The sequence below is a fragment of the Nycticebus coucang genome, chromosome 3, assembly GCF_027406575.1.
Source record: "Nycticebus coucang isolate mNycCou1 chromosome 3, mNycCou1.pri, whole genome shotgun sequence".
Taxonomy (NCBI): domain Eukaryota; kingdom Metazoa; phylum Chordata; class Mammalia; order Primates; family Lorisidae; genus Nycticebus; species Nycticebus coucang.
The window spans coordinates 59246760-59269437 of NC_069782.1; the positions used below are offsets into that span (position 1 = coordinate 59246760).

Here is a 22678-nt window from a genome sequence, read left to right on the forward strand (position 1 = left end):
TTATTTCTTCACACACTAATTATTGGTGTGCAAATCTTTTTCATGCATTTTTAAGAAGTGAAATTCACATAACAAAATTAAGCATTTTAACGTGAATAATTAAGCAACATTTAGTAGATTTGCAATGTTTTTCAACCACAACTTTCGTTCCAAAACACTTCCATTATTCCAAAATTAAATTCTGTACCCATTAAACAGTTATTCCCTATCTTCCTACCGTCCAGCTCTTGGCAACTTTAAATCTACATTTTTTTTTTTTTTTTTGTAGAGACACAGTGTCACTTTATGCCCCTTGGGTTGAGTGCCGTGGCATCACACAGCTCACAGCAACCTCCAACTCCTGGGCTTAAGCGATTCTCTTGCCTCAGCCTCCCGAGTAGCTGGGACTACAGGCGCCCGCCACAACGCCCAGCTATTTTTTGGTTGCAGTTCAGCGGGGGCCGGGTTTGAACCCGCCACCCTCGGTATATGGGGCCGGCGCCTTACCGACTGAGCCACAGACGCCACCCTAAATCTACATTTTATAGGCCTATTTCTTCTGGGTTTTTCATACAGGTGGAATCATACAGCATGTGACCTTTTGCGTATGGCTTCTTTCCTTGAGCACAGTGTCTTTTCTTTTTTCCGACAGAGTCTCACTATGTCATCCTCGGTAGAGTGCCTGGCATCATAGCTCACAGCAACCTCAAACTCTTGGGCTCAAGCAATTCTCTTGCCTCAGTCTCCCAAGTAGCTGAGACTATAGGTGCCCACCACAATGCCTGGCACGCTCTCTCTCTCTCTATATATATGTATATATATATATATTTTTTTTTTTGTAGAGACAGAGTCTTACTCTATGGCCCTTGGTAGAGTGCCATGGCATCACACAGCTCACAGCAACCTCCAACTCCTGGGCTTAAGTGATTCTCTTGCCTCAGCCTCCCGAGTAGCTGGGACTACAGGCGTCCGCCACAACACCCAGCTATTTTTTGGTTGCAGTTCAGCCGAGGCCGGGTTTGAACCCGCCACCCTCGGTATATGGGGCCGGCGCCTTACCGACTGAGCCACAGGCGCCGCCCTATATATATATATATATATATATATATTTTTTTTTTTTTTTTTTTGCAGTTTTTGGCCTGGGCTGGGGCTGGGTTTGAACCCACCACGGGAGCCTCCGGCATATGGGGCTGGCGCCCTACCCCTTTCAGCCACAGGCACCACCCTGCCTGGCTATTTTTTTGGTTGTTTGTTTTAGAGACAGGGCTTCACACTTTCTCAGGCTGGTCTTGAACTCCTGAGCTCAAGCAATCCACCTGCCTCAGCCTCCCAGAGTGCTGGGTTTACAGGTGTGAGCCCCACACCTAGCTTACCTTTCAGTTCTTGTGATTAAGATCATTACGAACATGCACATGCAAGTGTTTGAGTACCTACTTTCAGTTCCTTTTGGTATATACCTACAAGTGGAATTGCTGGATCATATAGTTATTCTTTTTTTTTTTTTTTTTTTTGTAGAGACAGAGTCTCACTTTACTGCCCTCAGTGGAGTGCCGTGATGTCACAGGACTCACAGCAACCTCCAGCTCTTGGGCTTCCGCGATTCTCCTGCCTCAGTCTCCCGAGCAGCTGGGACTACAGGCGCCCGCCACAACGCCCAGCTATTTTTTTTGTTGTTGCAGTTTGACCGGGGCTGGGTTTGAACCCGCCACCCTCGGCATATGGGGCCGGCACCCTACTCACTGAGCCACAGGCGTCACCCCTAACTTTTTTTTAATAAAGTGTCTTGCTCTGTCACCCAGACACTGTAGCCTCAAACTCCTGGTTTCAAGTAATCCTTTTTCTGCCTCCCAAGTAGGTGGGACTACAGGTTGATGCTGTCACACCCAGCTAAATTTTTCTATTTCTTGTAGAGTTGGATTCTCACTCTTCCTCAGGTTGGTCTTGAATTCCTGGCCTTAAATAATCCTCCCACCTCGGCCTCCCATGGTGCTAGGAATACAGGTATGAGGCACCTCACCCAGCCTGCTTTTTTTTGTTTTGTTTAGAGACAGAGTCTGACTTTATCACCCTTGGTAGAGTGCCGTGGCATCATAGTTCACAGCAACCTCCAGCTCTTGGGCTTAGGTGATTCTCTTGCCTCAGCCTCCCAAGTAGCTAGGACTACAGATTGCCACAAAACCCTGCTAATTGTTTTTTTTTTGCAGTTTGGTTGGGGCCAGGTTTGAACCCGCCACCCTCGGTATATGGGACTGGCATTCTACTCACTGAGCCTCAGGCACCGCCCCAGCCTGCTTTTTTTTAATTGGAGTTTTTGTTGAGTTGTAAGAGTTCTTTATATATTGTGGATGCTAGGCCTTCTTCAAATATATGGCATGCAAATATTTTCTTCTATTCTGTGAGTTGGTTGTCTTTTTTGCATATCCCTTTATAAACTGGAACAGTAATGTATGTACGTGAATCGCATTCCCCTACTATCCCAGATCAAAGGTAACATTACTATTCTGAATTTTGTGTTTATATTTTATTATAGTTGTACCAGCTAGATATTAATGCCTACATAACATCTTATTTGAGTCACTTTTGAACTTTATAAAAGATCTACAATTATACATGGTGCTGAATGATTTTCCAAAGTGGTAGCAGCAATTTATACTCTCTGCCCAATCTCCTCCAGGCTGACCCTTGGGAAGCCTGTGTGATTTGCCCTCATCCCCTGCCATGTCCCCAGGGAGGCTCCAGGGACCTCAAGGGTGAAGTGTGTTCTGTCTGTGTTGGGGTGGAGGGAGGTGGCTTTTCTAAGATGGTGGCTGGGAAGGGACTCACTTGGGGTGGGGCTTCCCTGCCTTGCTGTCTGGGGCCCCTGGGAGTAGGCATGCATCCTTGATTGGGTGGCAGTGAGAACCCATCAGTTGGGTATGTAAGTAGAGGCCTGACTCCTTCAGGGATCTCTGGGATTAGAAAGGAGCTTTGACAGGGACCCAAGTTCTCAGGCAAAGAATTCAGCTCTGTTCAAGTTTTATTGGGCCCCTTTCAGCCTGGGGCTCCTGCCTCTTGGCTCAGTCCAGTTGCTCAGAGGAAAGGAGGGAGGAAGGATGAGCAGAAGGAAAGGGCTAGAGACAGATCATCAGCCCTCCCTGTGTCCCTGGAGCTAGCCCAAGGGCCACCAGTCCAGGCTTCTTGCAGCCACCCTTGGCCAGTGGCTATGTGGCTGATGTGTGCCCATTGACCAACCGCCCGGCCACGCGGCTCCGGGGGCCGTCAATGGGGGCTGCCCCGTTCTTGAGCTGTGGATATTCATGGGACTCTGCTGTCTCTTCCTCGCTGGAGTCTGACTCTTCCACATCACTGCGCACATCCTTCTCCATCTGGGAAACAGGGAGGAAGGAGGCGGAAGCTCAGAGCAGGGAAGAGCTTGGGATTGGGCTGGGGACCCAAGGGTGGTGCCCACACAAGCCGTCCCTGCCTGGCTGTACCTGGCCTTTCTTTACGAAGCTGAAGAGCATGCGCAGGATGAGGCAAGCCCAGAACACATGCAGCAGCTGCAGCAGCATCAGGAGTGCGTTGAAGAAGTAGTAGCCGAAGAAGGGGCCCCATTCCCTGATGGAGTCATAGTACGTGGTGTGGAGGATCCTACAGCGGGAAGGACGGAGGGGCTTCACCAGCCGCTAACTCGCATAGCCTTACCTGCTCTGAACCACCTATGACTCCTAGTGCCCCCTGTGCTTTTCTCAGCTGGTGTGGAAGGCGCCTCTCTCGTCTGCTTATACAAAATCAGCAGGACGCAGTGCTCACCGTCTGGACATTCCCCACTAGGACCCTCAAGGGGGTACCTAGTGCCCCAGATTCTCTCCTGGGTGAACCTTTCACATCTTCCCTCCCCTCCTCACACTCCCAGCTCCTCCCCCTTCAGCAGGTGACTACCTCCTCAAATCAGCTGCAGAGAATGTCTACTTTGCCCCTTGGGCCATGTGTCATTTCTGTTCTCTTGAAACTCCTTGGAAGTACAGGCTGTAGCCGCAGTGTCCCCCTAACCCACTCTGGGGTAGCCAGTGATCTGCCTTACTCCACAGCACTCAACCCCCAGAGGCCACTCAGCAAATGCCCCTATCACCTCTGCAGACTCCTGCTCAGCCTACAAACAGCAGAGAACACAAGGATGGGCCCCTCTGGCCACACCTGGTTCCTGTGTGACCATGTCTGGTGACTGCAAAACCCAGCAGTTGGGCTGGCGCCTGCTGTATGTGCCTCTCTCCCCAGAGGCCCAGACTGGCATGCCTTCCTCCTCCATGTCTCCTCAGGGACAGGGTGGGTACTGGTACTTCATCCGGCTCTTCCTGTGCTGGTGTTCCATCTCCTGATCCCGAGGGCACGCCCCTTGAGAATCCACCCACTCTGTCAGTACACTTGTCCCCTTGTTTTCCCTGCTTGCCCCTCCCACCATCTGTTCCCCCTGAAGCCACAAGAGGGCGCCCGTAAGTACTCGCGCCAGGTCCCAGCGGCCCCTCTGCTCACAGCCTTCCACGCCTCCCACCTCCCTTGGAATCAAAACCAAAGTCCTTCTTGCAGCCCACAAGGCCCTGCACGACCTGTTCTGTCCCCTCCTCCACTCCCCTCTCTCTTTCTTCCCCTCACTGGCTCTGCTCTAGCCACATGAGTCTCGGGGCACAGTTTCGTCCGTCTCAGAGCCTTCACATGTGCTGTTCTCTGCCTGGAACACTTCCTCCACGATCAGCACGGTTCTCCTCACCTCCCCCCCGTTTCTGTCCACTGTCAGAGGGGCATTCCCTGAGCATCCCATCTGATGCCTGCTACCTTCCCAACCTCACTTTGTTTAGCGCTGTCATTCCTTCATATGCTCTGTATTTCACCGCTTTGCCTCATTTTCTGTCTGCCCCCATGCAATGTCAGCCCCACAAGGACAGGGATCTTTGGGTTGCTACTTCTGCTGTGGCCTCAGCACCGGCACATTCAAGAGGCTCAAGAAATATTTATTGGGCAAAAACTTTAGTGAGCAGGCCCCCCTGACCTCTCCCCTGTCTCCATGTTCCTGGCATGCTGGGTAATGGCTGTGTCCAGCTCTCGCTCTCACCTTTGGGCCTTTGCATATGCTGTGGCCTGTGCCAAGCACACCCTTTCCTACTTCTTCCTGGAAGTCACCCAGCCAATTACCCCTAGTATCCTGGGGCAGGGTCTCCGACACACCCTCCCACCTCCCCAACCCTCCCCCGGAGGGCCCACTCACTGGGTAGGGAAAAGCAGGAGGCGAGTATAGAAGAAGACCATGGAGAAGATGAGGAAGAGGACATCGCACGCTGTCCGGAAGGGCGTGTAGTTGAACATCTTACAGGCCTGAGGGAGGGGAGCAGAGAGACACGGGGTCAGAAGCACAAACGAGGTGGGAAGGGGGGCAGACCAGGCTCTAGGGGGAGGGAGGAGGTTTGGTGGGGTGGGGCCTGGTCTTTAGGAAAGGCTAAAAAGGTAAAAGGTGTGTGCTCCTCAGGGGGGAAGTGAGTATAATTTTGCCCGGGCTGATAGGGGATGGACTTCATTCCCCCCCCCCAAAAAAGGGGTGGGGCCTTGTCACCCAAGAAGAGGGGTGGAGCTTCATCACTAGAGACACTGAAAAGGAGGTGGGGCTTCCCCACCCAGGAAGATGGAAGGGGCAAGGCCTCCCCTCCTGCTCAGACTGAGGGCTAGGGCCTCATCTCCAGGGGCACCTGGGAGGGCAAGTGAGGGCCAGCCCACCTCCAGCAGGAAATCAGCGGAATCATGTAGCAGCAGCACCAGAGAGCCAATGCGCAACAGGTTGGCGCTGTAGGAGAAGGTAATCAGGATGATGGTCACGAGGTGATGCAGCACCTGCTCCTTGAAATCCTGTGGGAGATGGTGAGTCTCAGTAGAAGCAGGCCCTCTCAGGGGTTTGGTGTGGCCTCAGACCTCAGGGATGCTATGCTTCCTGCCCCAGGCACCCAGGGCATCTCAGGTATGGCTTTGGAGGCCACTTCTCCCAGCTCAAGCTCCCTGTCCAGAAACTGGGTATCGCTACCCTAGCAGGACCCTTGGCCTGGCCTTACCTTTCGCCTGACATCAAATGGCAGTGTGATTAGCAGGGAGATGTAGAAACTCAGCTCCAGGAGGTACCACCAGTACAAGGCCGGCTTCAGGGTCTGTGTCAGGGCAGGGCAGGACAGAGTTAGCTGTGGGAGTGATGGCTCTAGCCAGGCAGGGGCATGGCTCAGGGCCCTTTCTGTTTGCTCAAAACCAGGAAAACTGAATCTCAATGAGTGAGCTCCCTGTTCCTGGAAGGAATCAAGGGCACTGGTTTTGCGGCAGCTTCTGCTGAGTTTCCTGACCTCTTGGCCCCTTCTCTATTCCACCCAGGAGTAAAAAATGGTCAGAAAGCAGGACTCAGGGAATTATGGTGTGCTCTCTGGGTTTGGCTCTTGTGCCTATCACCCCAGGAACTCTAATCCCCCTGCCCCTCCAAGCCTCTACGCACCCTATGCCACTCACCTGATTTGGGTAACTGTCCCAGCACATTGTTGGTGTCCATAACCATGACTCCTGCAGGGAAACAGGTGACTCAGGCTGTGCAAAGGTTAGAATCCAGCCCTTCCACCTGGGTCCAGGGCCTCCCTGGGGCTCCACTTTCACTCAAACTTACTTTTTCCTGCCTGATTATATCTCTGCCTTTGACTCTTGACTGGGGGCTCACTCACTGCAAAGCCCCCAGATCCTGGTGGCAGTAGGTCCTCACGGGGTCCCTTGCTAAGCTTTCTCCTCTCTCTCCCTTTATCGCTATACCCGCTTCACACAAACACCCTGCCCCCACTCAGATCCAGGCCTGGAGTCTAGGAGGTGCTTGTGGGACAAGTGGACAGGACAGGTGAGCAGTCAGGTATACTCACGTGGTAGAGGACCAAGAAGCCACCGGCAAAGGAACACAGATAGAAGACAAACCTCCAGCTGCAGGTGGGGAGGAAGCCCATGAGGAGCCATCAAAAGGCACCATTCGCCCTGCTGCCCTTCTCCCTGGGGTCGGTCACCCACTGGGGTGGGTGGGTCACCCACCTTGGTCTTACCTGGCCTCACAGAACTTCTTGCTTAGGTAGGGCCGATCCTGGTTCCTGCGTCTCCGGAACCAGCGCTGGGTCTGCCGTGGTGTGAGGCCACATTGGGTGGACAGGAGGGCCAGCTGGGGCTAGGGAGGGGTGATAATAGCTAGGGTCACTGAGGCCCCATGATGGCTTCCCACACGCCTCCCCAGACAGGCAGGACTCAGCTCTGCTATCCCTCTTGCAGCCCCAGGTTTTGCCTACTGGGCAGCCATGTCTACCACAGAGAGGATCTGGCAGGGGATATCATGGGGAGGGCCCCCCTAGAATACTTGGACCTTATGAACACTAACCCTGTTCACAGGGCAGGCAGGTCACTGATGTGGACTGGGCCTAAGAAAGACACTGGGGGCCTGAGCAGTGGCTCACACCTGTAAACCTAGCACTCTGGGAAGCTGAGGTGGGTAGACTGAGCTCAGGAATTCAAGACCCTGTTTCTACTAAAAATAGAAAAACTGAGGCAAGAGGATAGCTTGAGCCCAGGAGTTTGGGGTTACTGTGAGCTATGACACCATGGCTGTCCACCCAGGGCAATAGAATAAGACTGACTCAAAAAAAAAAAAAAAAAAAAAAAAAAAAAAAAAAAAAGTAAGACACTAGGGTAGGGTACAGCCCCTCCTCCCCAAAACTTTCCTGTACCCCTCCAGAAGAGTCAGGTCTCAACCCAACCTCCCCCCCCCCCACCTGCCCTGCCTACAGAGGGAGTTGCAGGGAGGGGGAAGGGACTCCGCTCTGTAGAAGCTGCCCTGTGCCCCCTGGGTATAGAATCTTTACCATCTCCACCTCCACCAGGAATCAGCCTGGTACTGGAACAGCTCAGACCCTGCCCACCCTGTAGCCTCACCATGGACGGGAATGGAGGGAAGGCCATAGGGCTGCCACTGTCACCTTCCCCACTCCCTATCCAGGGTGACCTGAACAGTCCATTGGACTGACCCATGGACAGAAGAGGAACTGCTCCTCCTACCACAGCCCCAGCATCTGTTCACTGGGCAGCTGTGTCTGCTGATACCCAGGGTGGAGGTGGAGGTTGAGGGGGGCAGGGCCTCACCTCCCAGCAGGGCTGGGAGAGGCATGCAGGAGGCCCATCTTTGGGGAAGCTGGGGACCCAGGTAGAATAGAGAATGGAGGTCACTATGGGGGGACTATAGGCTACCTTCACTTCCCCTGCCCCAATCAGTAGACCCATATAGTACCCCTAGGTCCTTCCACAGAGCAGCCTGTTGGCCCATGGGGATGGGGGTGGGGGGCGCTCACCTCCTTGGGTCTCTGTCCTTTCTTCAGAAAGTATCTCTCCAGTGTGGTGTTTGGCTTCACTGGCCTCCTGGTCTTATCCTGCACACCCAAAAACTGGCTCAGAGGCAGGCCAACAAACCTGGAGCAAGGGAGACAGAGCCCATCAGCAAAGGTAGGGAGGGACAGGACTGTGCATACGGGAGAAGGGACAGGGCCATGTTTGTATGGGACCTTTATTTATTTATTTTTGAGACAGAGCCTCAAGTTGTCATTCTGGGTAGAGTGCTGTGGCATCACAGTTCACAGCAACCTCCAACTCCTGGGTTTAAGTGATCCTCTTGCCTCAGCCTCCCAGGTAGCTGGGACTACAAGCGCCACAACAATGCCTGGCTATTTTTTGGTTGTAGTTGTTGTTTGGCAGGCCTGGGCTGGGTTCGAACCTGTCAGCTCTGGTGTATGTGGCTGGCGCCTTAGCTGCTTGAGCAACAGGCGCCGAGCCAGGACCTTTAATTTTTTAATTTTTTTTTTGAGACAGAGTATCACTATGACACCCTCGGTAAAGTGCTCACAGCTCACAGCAACCTCAAACTCTTGGGCTTAAGCGATTCTCTTGCCTCAGCCTCCCAAGTAGCTGGGACCATAGGCGCTCACCACAACACCTGGCTACAACTATGGGTTTTTGTATGTAGACATGTCTTGTTTTGTTGCCCAGTCTGGAGTACCACGGTGTCATCATAGCTCACTGTAGCCTCAAACTCCTAAGCTTATACCATCCTCTTGCCTCAGTCACCAAAGTGGAACCCACCACACTCGACTAAGTTTTCTAATTTTAGTAGACACAGGGTCTCCCTCTTGCTTAGGCTGGTCTCAAAATCCTGACCTCAAGTGATACTCTTGTCTCTGCCTTCCAGAATGCTAGCATTATAGGCATGAGCCACCACACCCGGCCTGAATTCCTTTTTTGAAAAAACAAAACCTCTGCATGTGTAAGTAGGAAAGGCTTTGCCTGCCGCAGTACCTCACCATGGCAATAGGGTGGGAGGGATGGGGCCTCATTTCTCTGGGGGCTGGAAAGGGCAGGGTCTCACCTTCCTGGGAGTGGGTAGGTGAGGGGGTGGTCCTCAACTCCTAGGGGTCTGGGATAGGCAGGACCTCATTTCTCAGCAGGGGGGCCCAGGATGCCTTTGGAACCTGATAACTATATAGATGGTTGGTTGGTCTTTATAGTGAAATGATAGAGAAATTATCATTATTATTATTTTAGTTTTTGAGACAGAGTCTCACTATGTCACCCTCAGTAGAGTTTTGTGGCGTCACAGCTCACAGCAACCTCAGATTCTTGGGCTTAAGCGATGCTCTTGCTTCAGCCTCCCAAGTAGCTGGGACTACAGGTGCCTGCCACAATGCCCGGCTATTTTTTGGATGTAGTTGTCATTGATGTTTAGCAGGCCCAGGCTGGCTCCAACCTACCAGCCTCAGTGTATGTGACTGGCGCCTCACCCACTGAGCTACGGGTGCTGCCTGAGAAATTATCATTATTATTATTATTTTAAGACAGAGTTTCACTCTGTCACCCTTGGTAGAGTACCGTGTCTCACAGCAACCTCACAACTCCTGGGTTCAAGCGATTCCCTTGTCTTAGCCTCCCAAGTATCTGGGACTACAGGTGGCTGCCACAGCACCTGGCTATTTTTTAGAGATGGGGTCTTGCTCTGTCTCAGGTTAGTCTCGAACCTGTGAGCTTAGGCAATCCTTGGCCTCCCAAGTGCTGGGATTACAGGCATGAGCCACCACGCCAGGCATGAGCCACTGTGCCAAGCAATAGAGAAATTATTAACTCATAATTTTTCAGTAAGGGCTAAAAATCAATCATGAGGTCTCTCTGCTCACTTTCTCTTGGGAATAGGCACCTGGTAGATTTCTGACTTCACAAACCACTGAGGAGCCCAGCAGACAGGAAGGAAATAGAAATTTTCTTTATAATCACTATATATGTTGTCTAAATCTATCTTTTAGAATCTGTACTATAGCCTCAAGAGTTCTTGGGTTGTCCCTGAAGAAAAAATAGGTTGTGGGCTGAGGTGTCTGGCCTCAGACCCTGGCCAAAATCCTATCTCAGTGATACAAGGTTCCCCCATTCAGGGATGGACAGGGAACCTCCATTTTCTAGGCCTGGGCAAACAGACCTTTTCCAGACTGCATTCTCTGGACTCCAGCAGCCTGCTCAGTAGCTCATGGTGGTGGTGGTGGGGGGTCCCTCCTCGAATGGAAAGCCCACACTTTGCTGCCTCACCTGGGATGAGGACTGTAAGAACCACTTTCATTTGCATTATAATACAGTCACTTGCTAATTTTAGGATCATTTTTGCCTGCCTGGCTGCTGGCCAATTATGATACCATCCTGACACAAGTCCCAAGATCCCTCTGTTGGTAGGCAGTATATGAACCCCTAGGCAAAAGGCTCAGGAGGGCTTCCCACTTGGGTTTCCTCCCTCTGCTGCCAGACGTTCTGTTGACCTTTTTTCCTTTATCTATTTCTTTCTCTGTCAATAAGTTCTGTCCTTTAGCTTATCCAAGTGGTCCGTGGTTTCATTCTTCAAACCCTGAAATCAAAGACTCTACATGGAGAGAAATTCCAAGATCAGGACAGAATCAACAGGATCAGAAACTCCTGTGCAAAGTCTGTCTCCAACAGCAAAATCCTATTGGAGGAAAGGCAGATGGACCAGTTTCATAGTGCCCTGTGGATTCTGGCTGTAGTTACCTTTTAAAATTTTGCCCCCTTAAATTCACCTAGCCCCTGACTTCAGGGTAGGAATTCTTCATTTTGGGGGGGATGCCACACATTTCCCTGTTCTCTCCCCGCCCTTTCCTTTTCTCCCTTCCCCTATCTAAGAAGATAAAAAATAAACTCTATACTTTTATATCCTAATCTTGGTCCAGAGAAATTCTTTTCTTTTTTTCTTTATTTTTGAGACAGAGTCTCATTATGTCGCCCTTGGTAGAGTGTTGTGGTGTCACAGCTCAAAGCAACCTCAAACTCTTGGGCTGAAGCGATTCTCTTGCCTCAGCCTCCCAAGTAGCTGGGACTACAGGTGCCTGCCACAATGTCTGGCTATTTTTTTTGTTGTAGTTATTTAGCTGGCCAGGGCTGGGTTCGAACCCGCCACCCTCAGGGTACGTGGCTAGTGCCATAACCACTTGTTCAATACACAGTACCTACTGAGCTTTGTATCCTAACAATAACACCTCTACCTCAGAGAAGGCTACCATTTAAATATGCATTCTGAGCTCGGCACCTATGGCTCAAGTCACTAAGGCGCCAGCCACATACACCTGAACTGGCGGTTTCAAATCAAGCCCAGGCCCGCCAAACAATGATGGCTGCAACCAAAAAATAGCCGTGGTGTTGTGGCGGGTGCCTGTGGTCCCAGCTATTTGGGAGGCAGAGGCAGGAGAATAGCTTGAGCCCAGGAGTTGGAGGTTGCTGTGAGCTGTGATGCCACAGCACTCCACCCCGTGCGACAGCTTGAGAGGCTCTATCTCAAAAACATAAAAAATAAAAATAAATACGCATTCTGCCCCCACCATCCCCGGGGTCCAAAAGTGTGCCTGGGTATAGTCTATCCACACCCTCTTCTATCCCTGTGGGAAGGCAGGGATTCCATTACCCTTCAAGGCCTCAACAGATTCCCTCTGGCACAGCCTCAGGCACAGTGGATCAACCTGCTGTGTGACCTTAGGTAGGTCACTCAACCTCTCTGTGCCTGTGTTTCCTCTTCTTTAAAATGGAAATTATAATAGCACCAACTCCTGGGGTTGCATTAAGGATTAAGGTGAGTTAAGATATTTAAAACTGCTTAGAGCCTTTCTTGGCATGAAGTAGATGCCCAAAAGGGAGTCTCTTAAATCAGTATAACTTCAGATGGTAAATCAGAGACTGTGCAAGGTAAGAGAGGAGGGCAGCTGAGGGCACTGGGCAGTCAGGCAGTGCCTCAGGCAGGAAAGGACCCTGGCAGGGCAGGTTGGGGAACTGTGCCACAGCACCAGTCCATGTGGGAGAGGGAAGAGCCATCTGCCTGGAGGGAAGGGGCCCGGAGAGATGTCCACACTGCCAGAGGAGAGGACCTTGGCCATGGGGAGAGAGGCAACCTGGGTCTGTGCAGCATAGGGGTCATGGGAAAAATGTCTGAAAATTCATGGGATTTAGCAACTGGGAGGTCATTAGGAAACTGGGCAGGTGGCATATAAAACAGATGGCTGGAGAGGGGAAAAAGGTGAGGCCGGGCCAGAGGGATAACTCATGCCTATAATCTCAGCACTTTGGGAGGCCAGGATGGGAGAGTCACTTGAGCCCAGGAGTTTGAAATTAGCCTGAGCAACACAGCAAGACAAAAATTTAAAAATTAGCTGAGTATGGTAGCCATGCCTGTGGTCCCAGCTACTGGGGAGGCTGAGGCAAGACAATTGTTTCAGCCCAGGAGCTAGAGGCTGCAGTCTATGATGATGTCCCTGCACTTTAGCCTGGGTGACAGAGACTCCATCTCTAAAAGGAAAAAAGGGCAGGCCAGAGTGAGGGAAGGTGCTGGTTAGAGCCAATGAGGAGGGGTTGGGGAATTTAGGGAGAGACATAAACCCAGGCAGGGGGGAAGGCCTTCTCCACTTGTCAACCATGTCTGGGCTCTTCAGGCTGGCCCTTGGGAGAGCAAAGTGGGCCTATGTTCTCCAGGCTCCCCACCCCTCACCCCTGCAGTTCTACGAAGATGCTGGCACACTCAGCCCAGAGCTGTGGCCCCTGTTGCCCTAAACCAGCAATCAGAGACCAGAAAGGGGGGGGGGGGGTGTGTGCACAGCTGGGGACAGGACATTGGTGCAAAGCCAGGGTCCAGCCAGGACACATTAGGAAGGCCAAGCAGCACGGGGCGGGAACACACTCACCGACTACTAGGGGGTAACAAGCTGCGGGCGAGGCACTCACCTCTCGAAGGCGATGCGCATGGTCAGCAGAACCAGGGCCAGAGGCAGGGCTGCCAGCAGGTCCCGGGGGTGGGCGAAGACCAGGCCATCCCTGTCCTCCAAATGGGCCCATGAGACATTGGGTGGCAACCAGAACTGCTCCTGCCAAAGCCATTCGTTGAAGCTGGACAACATCCTATGGACATATGTACAGTTAGAGGGGAGCTCTGCAGGGAAGATGGTGTGGCAGTCAAGACCACAGGCCTCCTTCGCCCCGTCAGCTCCACAGACAACGAGGAGGTGGGCCTGGAAGACCAATCTCCCTCAGTCAGGGACACTGGAGTAGCTCTCTGGTCTCAGAAGGGCAGGGCTTTAGCCACTGCCCTACCCTCATCTTCTCCATTGCATGGCAAATTTTTTCATCTTTATTTTTCTTTTTTCTTTTTTTTTTTGAGACATAGCCTCAAGCTGTTGCCCTGGGTAGAGTGCCATGGCATCACAGCTCACAGCAACCTCTAACTCTTGGGCTTAAGTGATTCTCTTGCTTCCGCCTCCCAAGTAGCTGGGACTACAGGCACCTACCACAATGCCCAGCTATTTTTTGGTTGTAGTTGTCATTGTTGTTTGGCAGGCCCAGGCTGGATTCGAACCTGCCAGCTCTATGTGGCTGGCGCCTTAGCGGCTTGAGCTACAGGTGCCGAGCCTTTTTCTTTTTCTTTTTTTTTTTTTTGATACAGTCTCAAGTTGTCACCCTGAGTAGAGTGCCATGGCGTCACAGCGCACAGCAACCTCAAACTCTTGGGCTTAAGTGATTCTCTTGCTTCAGCCTCCCAAGTAGCTGGGACTACAGGTGCCCGCCACAAGGCCGGGCTATTTTTTTTTATTGCAGTTGTCATTGTTGTTTAGCTGACCCCAGGCCGGGTTTGAACCCGCCAGGCCTGGTGTATGTGGCTGGTGCCCTAATCACTTAGCTATGGGCGCCAAACTTGCCTGGCAAATTTTTACAACTAACATTAAAGGCAGATGTGGGCTATGCGTCCTCAGGCAAATGACCAGATTGCGCAACCTCATCTGTAAAACAGGGACAGAAATACCTACCTCTCAGCCCAACCCAGTAGGGCACATACAGTGTTTACTTAGCCTAATGATTCTTCACGACAGTTATATCAATACAGCTCAAAGCAATAGTTGTTATCCTGCACTTTGCAGATGCCAAAATGATATTCAGAAGTCAAGGGAGTGTTTGGTTGGGGCTCATGAACTTGAGTCCTCCGAGGTCCAGGACCCCAAATAGCTGCTCCCTTTCTTGAGATCTTGAGCTAAGTGTCCAGACTACCACACTGGTCCTCACTTGGAAGTTTGTTCATCAATTGATTTGTCCATCCCTTCATCAATCCATCTGTCCCTATATCATCCATCCATCCCTCCACCCATCTGAACATCCATCTGTCTGCCCATCCATCCCATCACCCATCCATCTGGTCAAGACATGTTCTCTGATTGACTTGTACATGTCCAGGTTGGGCCTGGGCCTTGGGGACACAGCAGAGGAATAAGCAGACACATTCCTGTCCCTGTGGAGCTCAGAACCCAGCAGAGAAAGCAACCGATAGACAAATAGATTCATAAGTCAGTGAGATACCAGAAGGTAACGGAGCCCAGTAGAAAATGCAAATGCATATGATTTTAAATGTGATCAAGGCAATTAGCTGGGCGTGATGGCACGTACATGTATGCCCAGCTACTCAGCGGGCTGAGACAAGGGGATTGATTGAGCCCAGGACTTCGAGGCAGTACTGAGTGAGCTATGATTGCACCATTGCACTCTGGCCTGGGTGAGAAAGCGAGACTCTGGGCCAGGCGCAGTGGCTAAATCCTGTAATCTTAGAATTCTGGGAGGCCAAGGTAGGTGGATTGCCTGAGCTCACGAGATCAGCCCGAGCAAAAGCAAGACTCCATCTCTATTAAAAATAGAAAAACTGAGGGATCACTTGAGCCTGAGTTAGAATTGCTTTGAGCCATGATGCCACAGCACTCTACCCAAGGCAACAGCTTGAGAGTCTGTCTCAAAAAAAAAAAAAAAAAAAAAAAAGGAAAGTGAGACTCTGTTTCTAAAAAATTACATAAATAAATGTAATCAAGAAAGGCCTCTCTAAGGAGGCACTATCTGAGCTGAGACTAAAGATGGTGGGGTGGGGGTGGGGTCTTAGGTTTGTGTAGAAGGTGGAGGGGATTGGGGGAGGGGCTTTCCAGAGAAAAACACAGCAAGTACAAAGGCCCAGAGGCAGGAGTATTGGAGAACCAGGAAGGCCCACGTGGCTTAAGCAGAGTAAGGAGAGGAGGAGGGCAGAGAGGTAATGGGAGAAAGGGCAGAGGAGCCACAGGGAGGAATTTGGATTATTTCCTCCAACACTTTTCACCTTTCAAACCTATAGAAAAGTTGAAAGAATTTTACAGCGTCTGGGGGCAAGACATGATTGCAAGAGGGACTTTACCTAACAATTGCAATCAGTGTAACCTGGCTTATTGTACCCTCAATAAATCCCCAACAATAAAAAAAAAAGAAAGAATTTTACAGCGAATGCCTGTATACCCACCAGCAGATTCTCCCTTTCACATTCTGTTCTTTTTGTTTCGTCACTCATCTGCACATCCATCCTTCCATCCATCCATCAGTCCATCTGATTTTTCAGGACCCGTTTCAAAGTAGGCAGCAGACATCAAGCCACATCACCCCTGAACACTTCAGCATGCAGATCATTAACTCAGGTTCAATATTTGCTTTTTTTTGTTTGTTTGTTTCAAAGTAAAATTTACCTGTATGAAATAAATATATCTTTTTTTTTTTTGAGACAGAGTCTCACTTTGTAGCCCTTGGTAGAGTGCCATGGAGTCACAGCTCACAGCAACCTCAAACTCTTGGGTTCAAGTGATCCTCTTGCCTCAGCCTCCCGAGTACCAGGGACTACAGGCGCCCACCACAACGCCCGGCTATTTTTGGAGACGGGGCCTCGCTCTGGCTGGTCTGGAACCTGTGAGTTCAGGCCATCCACCCACCTCGGCCTCCCAGAGTGCTAGGATTACAGGCATGAACCACCAGGCCCAGCCATCTTTTTTCTTTTTTTTGAGACTGAATCTCACTTTGTCACTCTTGGTAGAGTGCTGTGATGTCACAGCTCATAGCAACCTCAAACTCCTGGGCTCAAGCGATTTTCTTGCCTCAGCCTCCCAAGTAGCTGGGACTACAGGTGGCCACCATAGCACCCGGCTATTTTTAGAGACGGGGTCAGCTCAGGCTGGTCTGGAACTTCTGAGTTCAGGCAATTCACCCGCCTTGGCCTCCCAGAGTGTTAGGATTATAGGCGTAAGCCACCATGTCTAGCCAAAATGCATACATCTTAAGTGTGTGGGGAAGAAATGTTTAAGATCCTGCAAAAGTACAGCTATTTGGAAGTCAGGTAGTGAAAGAAAGCAGGGCAGAAACCAAATTTCATGATTCCAGCAACCCCCTTCCCATACTCCTGTAAATCCTCACAATCCCAACAAGAGTATAGCCATCCTGGGAGGACAGCTGGTGATAGAAAGCAGGTCAGAGACCAAATGGTGTGTTCACAGCAACCCCCTTTCCACTCTCCAGAAATGCTTGAAGGCTGGTGTTCCTGGGAAGCATCAGTATTTCCTACTCTGGTCTGGGCTGGCACCAGAGATAAGGCTTTCATGTAAGGCAGTAATTCTAAAATCAGTCTTGGACACAGCATCATTCACTCTGCAGGAAAGATGACTTCCCTCACCTCTCATGACCCCTCCCACATTCCAACTACACTAAGAAAATTGTATGAAGGGGGCTGACTCCTGGTCAACTCCATCCTGCTCCTTTAAAATGAAGCCTATCCTCAATCCACAGATGGGCCCTCTTTCCTAAGTGCACAGCCTCTGAGTTTGGATAAATCCATGTAGCTAGGTAACCTATTCTCTTACCATAAATGTTCCCTCACACTCCTTCCTGGTCAAACCCCAACTCAGCCACCTTTTTAATTGTTCTGTCATCATAACTTAGTTTTGTCAGTTCTAGAACTTTATATAGATAAAATTATATACTATGTCTTCGGGGCCTGGCATCTTCCACTCTGTGGAATGTTTTTGAGATCTGTCCATTGTTACTGCATCTGTCAGTGGCTTGATACTTTTTATTGTCACACTGGATGCGTTGTGGGAATGTACCATAACTGGTTCTCCATTGCTTGTTGATGGGAATTTGGGATTCTTCCAGATTTGTTAATTATGAGGGAAACTGCTCTGAATGTTCACGAATGCACTCTGTACAAACACAAGTTTTCATTTCTCTGGGGTACCTCCCTAGGAGTGACATGGGCGGGTCATATGGTGGTTGCATGTTTAACTTTGTAAGCAACTGCCAAACGACTTTCCTGGGTGGCCGCCTCATTTTTATTTCCATACTTCTATCAGTGGAGTCTGGGGTTTAAAAAAAAACAACACATCATGTTGTATACTATTAATAGATATGATTTTTTTTTTTTTTTGAGATAGGGTGTTGCTCTGTCACCCAGGCTGGAGTACAATTACATCATCATAGCTCACTACAACCTCAAACTCCTGGGCTTGAGTGATCCTCCTGCCTCAATCTCTCAGGTAGCTGGGACTATGGTTAATTGTTGAGCTAATTGTTCTATTTTTTGTAGACATGGGGGTCTCACTCTTGCTCAGGCTGGTCTCCGACTCCTGGCCTCAAGTGATCCTCCCACCTTGGCCTCCCAAAATCAAGGGATTACAGGTATGAACAAACTCACCCTCCCTATATATAATTTTTATTTCTCAATTTAAAAACAATGGCGACAAAAAGAAAGGGCTGAAAAAATACACAATAAAAGAAAAATGTCACACACAAAAAAACTGTGTATTGTCAGATTCTATTTACATAAAATTCACAACCAGGCAAAATCAATCCATGATTCTTGTGTTTGTTTCCTACTGGTTTGCTCCTGCAAATTACCACAAACATAGTAACTTAAAACAACGCATATTTGTTATCTGACAGTTCTGGAGGTCAGAAGTCCCTAGTGGGTCTCACTGGGCTATAGTCAAAGTGTTAGCAGGCCTTGTTCCTTCTGAAGGCTCCAGGAAATGATCTAGAGCAGGGGTCCTAAAACTGCGGCCCGTGGGCCACATGAGGCGGTGTGATTGTATTTGTTCCCATTTTGATATTTACTTCAAAATAAGGTATGTGCAGGGTGCACAGGAATTTGTTCATAGTTTTTTCTTTTAAACTATAGTCTGGCCCTCCAACAGTCAATTGAATTGGCCCCCTGTTTAAAAAGTTTGAGGATGCCTGATCTAGAGGCTGCAGGCATCCCTCAGCTTGAGGCCCTTCCTCCTCCTTCAGAGCAGAAATCACATGTCCTCACTCTGACAAAGCCTCTCCTACCTCCGTCTGTTCCCATTAAGGACCCTATGATACCACTGGGCCCACCCAGCTTATGCAGGATAATCTCCCAATCTCAAGGTCAGGTGATTAACAATTTTACCTTCAACCTCAGTCTCCTTGGCCACTGAAACACTCAGAGGTCCAGTCTGAGAAAAAGGGTGAACCAGAATGGGGGACCTAATTTCAGGGCAGGAGTGGGCAAAGTGTTGGATAAGACATGCAAGAGAGGTCTCACATGTCCCTGTGGACACTAAGAGTGGGAGGCATTCCCCGGGAAGAGGGTGCAGATGAAGAGCAGCCCTAGGCCCATGCCATGGGAAGCCAAACATTCAGGAGTCAGTGGGGCATTAGGAGCTGCTGCTACCACTGAATACTCTGGTGGGGCACTAGAAGTCAATGGCCCAACAAGTCAAGGAGGGGGAAGTCATCAAGGATGGGAATGGTGACTAGTCTACACTCACAACAAGGTCCACACACAGCAGACACATGGACAGGTCGGTGCATGTGGGGACTTCAGCCCAGGTGGTTTATCTCTCTAGAAAAAGAAACCATCTTCACTAACAGTCAAGGTTGGCTTGATACCGAGTACCCAGAGCCACAACAGCCACAAGGCATATGCAGCCTTCTCTTAAGGACCCTCCCAATAGATCCCTGAGTGCAAATGAAAGGGGGCTCAATGTCCCAGGAAAGCATCCAGCCAACCAGGGCTGGAGCCAGAACCCAGGAATCCAGGCCTCTAGCCTGGTGTTTTAACACCCCACCCAAGGGTCTTAGATGTATCCTTGCACATCATGGTGTGTGCAAGTCACAATGAGCTTGGGGGACAGGGGAGAGCACACAGAACAATGGCTTCTCATAAGCTCAGGCCTCAAGGCTAGCTAACAACCTGCTCTGACCACATCGTACCGTGTCACCTATCCCAGCCTTCATCATTACTTCCCTCTGCCTATAATACTTTATCACACAATGCTGGGTGCTGAGGATACAAAATGGTGTGGAAAGAGAGCAAGGTATATGTCCTCAACGGGCTTACACACCTTCCTTGTTTATTTGGCAAATTCCTGTGCATCCTTCAAAACTCAGCTCAGTTTTCATTTTCTCCTGTAGGTAACCCATGACTGCCCTGCCTTGGATCTACTTAAAGCACCCTCCCCCAGCCTCATTTCACTCATTGTCATTTTGGGAGCCACCCATGCAGTCTTTTGTGTGGAGGTGAAAAAGGGAGCACGACCAGTCTCAAACTCTAGTCTCCTCAGCTTAAGTAGGCCCACCCCTTCCTGGGTAGACCAGAAAGGGGAACAGAAATGCATTCTCCAAACCAGGGAGCTCTCTGAGGGAGCTTCAGACTGATACATCCTGCCTGCAGAGGTCTTGGCCCCAGAAGTCTTCCCTGCTTGCTAACCTGTTTCCATTTCTCTCCTTTCCCTCTCTTGAGGCATAAATAAGAGATGCTGTGGTTTGTGAAGACCAATTTTGGAGCCCATCAGACTGGCCAAAGTCCTGTTTCCAATGCTTTAAGGCCCAGGGAGCCTCAATATCTTCAGTCACTGGTAGAACAGGTGCTCTCCCTGAAGGGTGATCAAACACCCCAGAGCCCTGAAACATTTAGGACACGGAAGGGTTCAGATGCAGCTTTCGCAAGGCACCCCTGGCCAGCAAGGCCCAGACTTCTCTTCCTGAGGATAGGGAAGAGAATGAAGCCTAGGGTCGTGCACCTCAATTTTCAGTTTTTCTCTTTTAGGCTTCAGCTTAGGTTTATTTCCTGTGACACTCTGTCTAGCTGGGCCTCAACTACCCTATCTGAAAAATGGGTACAGCCATATCCCCACTCTGCTTCACCTGGCAATTGTGAGGCTTCCAGGTTCCCAGGCAGTGGTCAGGCAGTTCACGAACACTCTGTGCTGGCTTCACAACTGCTCCTGCCTCACCTATTTACCAGTCATGTGACCTTGGGGTAGATAATCTAGCCTATTCGTGCCTTAATTTCCTCCTCAGTAAAATGGGACCAACAATAGCATCCCTTCCATATGGAATAGTTAGGAATGACTCCCGAGGTGAAGTGAGCACTGAGTACAATTTAGTGGCCATGATGTTTACCAGCAGAGAAGAAGATATTCTAGAAAGGAGGGGCTCTGGCCTTCAGCAGCTGCTAGACAGTTCTTCCCAGCCCTTAGAACAAGGTTTCTGGCATCCAAGGTCCCTCGCACTGCCTGGAAGCTACCCTTCTGCCTGTTTGGACTTTCGTTACAGCTGCAGATAAGTGTTAAAGCAGGGCACCGGGTCATTTGAAGAGTCACCAGGCGGTGGGTGGCTGGGCCAAGTGAACAGCCTAAGCCTTTATTTTCCCATCACCCCACCAACCCCCAAGCCTGACTGCTGCCTGAAGCCTCCCTGGCCCCATTCCCAGCTCTACCCCTGCCACCTGGGAGCCAGACTCTGATAATCCTTCTTAGTAGCTAAAAATACTCCCAAACTGGGGGAAAGAGAGAGACTGAAAGCTTTGTACTGATGGGGGGGGGGCGGGGGATGAGCCAGGATTCCTGCCCCTAGTCAGGGGTCTAAGTGGAGCACCTCTCATCCCCACTGCTCCCCTGGACATCCCCTTCCCAACTTCCCAACCACCAAGGGCCACAGAGTTGCTCAGCAGACCATCCAGAAGAGGCACATAGGTTTGTATTATTTGCTTTAAATCTAGCTGGGACACGCAGGACGTGCCTGGGGGTGTGGAAATCAATTCAGACCCCAGATGTGAGAGACACACACTCTCACCCCCACCCCACCCTCCCTTGCAGGCTGACCTGATGCCTGGGGTCACCTGATTCCTGTGGCTGGAGCCCAGACAGGAACACGTGATGTGCCCAGAGGAAGGAGGTTGTTTGCAGATAACCAAAGCCTGCCCCTGTGCTAGGCCCCAGCTCTCCCTTCCTTCCAGTTGGCTCTGGCTGTCTGACCAGGGCCCTAATGACCAAGCATGCAGCCAATCCAGAGAATTACCATGCTGCTCCTGCCAAAGACATAAAGGAAGACCCCAACTCCAGGGCCCTGCCTCACTCTAGCCTCATATATTTTGGCTCCTGTCAAATGATTATGACCTGCCCCCACTTCTTTCCAAGCTTCATTCAGCACAACCAAAACCCCTGGCTGCTGAGCTCCCACCTTACCAAACTCATTAAAGATGCCAACAGCATCTTTAATAAGCTATCACCCCAGCTGATAAGCACAGTGGCTTATGCCTGTAATCCTAGCACTTTGGGAGGTCGAGGCAGGTGGACTGCTTGAGCTCAGGCATTCAAGACTAGTCTGAGCAAGAATGAAACCCCATCCCTACTAAAAAACAGAAAAACTGAGGCAAGAAGATGGCTTGAGCCCAAGAGTTTGAGGCTACTGTGAGCTATGATGACACCATGGCACTCTACACAGGGTGACGGAGTAAGACTCTGTCCCCCCCCTCCAAAAAAAGCTATCACCCCAAACATCCACATGTCTAGCTGTCTCATCATTCTCATCTCAGCTCAAACATCACCTCCTCCTAGAAGTCTTCCCAGACTACCATCAAAGAGGACATATTTAGTTCCTTCAGCCCTTTATCTCACTTGATCCAGTTTCCTGGTATACCTTTTGCCTCCCCCAAGGCAATAAGCCTTAAGAAAACAAAGAATGTTGTTTTAATCACTGCTATATCCTTGGAGGAGATCTGGCACAATATTAAGTGCCAATGTCTGCTAAGTGGATGAACAAGTGGGTATAATAGACAGATGATGGGGGTGGGCATGAGGACACTGACTCAGATGACAGAACTCTAGAAAAAGAACCTAGTTCTTTTTCTTTACTTTTTAAAGGACTAGGATGTTGCTCTGTCATGCAGGCTGGAGTTCAGTGGGGCGAGATCACAGCTCACTGCAATCTTGAACTTCTGGACTCTCACAATCCCCCCTCCTCAGACTGCCAA

General features: G+C 50.3%; 1 protein-coding gene across 2 annotated transcripts in view; it reads right to left on the reverse strand.

Annotated features, from left to right (window-relative positions):
• Positions 1–2494: 2494 nt before the first annotated feature.
• Positions 2495–22678, reverse strand: part of CERS4 (ceramide synthase 4) — a 34818-nt gene continuing 14634 nt past the window's right edge. Inside the window, exons 2-12 of one of the 2 annotated variants that reach the window (XM_053583401.1) lie at positions 15884–16103; positions 13309–13482; positions 8352–8469; positions 7062–7180; positions 6888–6945; positions 6493–6543; positions 6054–6146; positions 5725–5853; positions 5222–5328; positions 3453–3609; positions 2495–3344 (exon numbers count right to left, since the gene is read on the reverse strand). In XM_053583401.1, the coding sequence (XP_053439376.1) occupies positions 3180–3344; positions 3453–3609; positions 5222–5328; positions 5725–5853; positions 6054–6146; positions 6493–6543; positions 6888–6945; positions 7062–7180; positions 8352–8469; positions 13309–13481 (1170 nt within the window). In that variant the 5' untranslated portion in view covers position 13482; positions 15884–16103 and the 3' untranslated portion in view covers positions 2495–3179. The remainder of the gene's footprint in view (positions 3345–3452; positions 3610–5221; positions 5329–5724; positions 5854–6053; positions 6147–6492; positions 6544–6887; positions 6946–7061; positions 7181–8351; positions 8470–13308; positions 13483–15883; positions 16104–22678) is intronic. The other variant, XM_053583400.1, reaches the window with a different exon arrangement.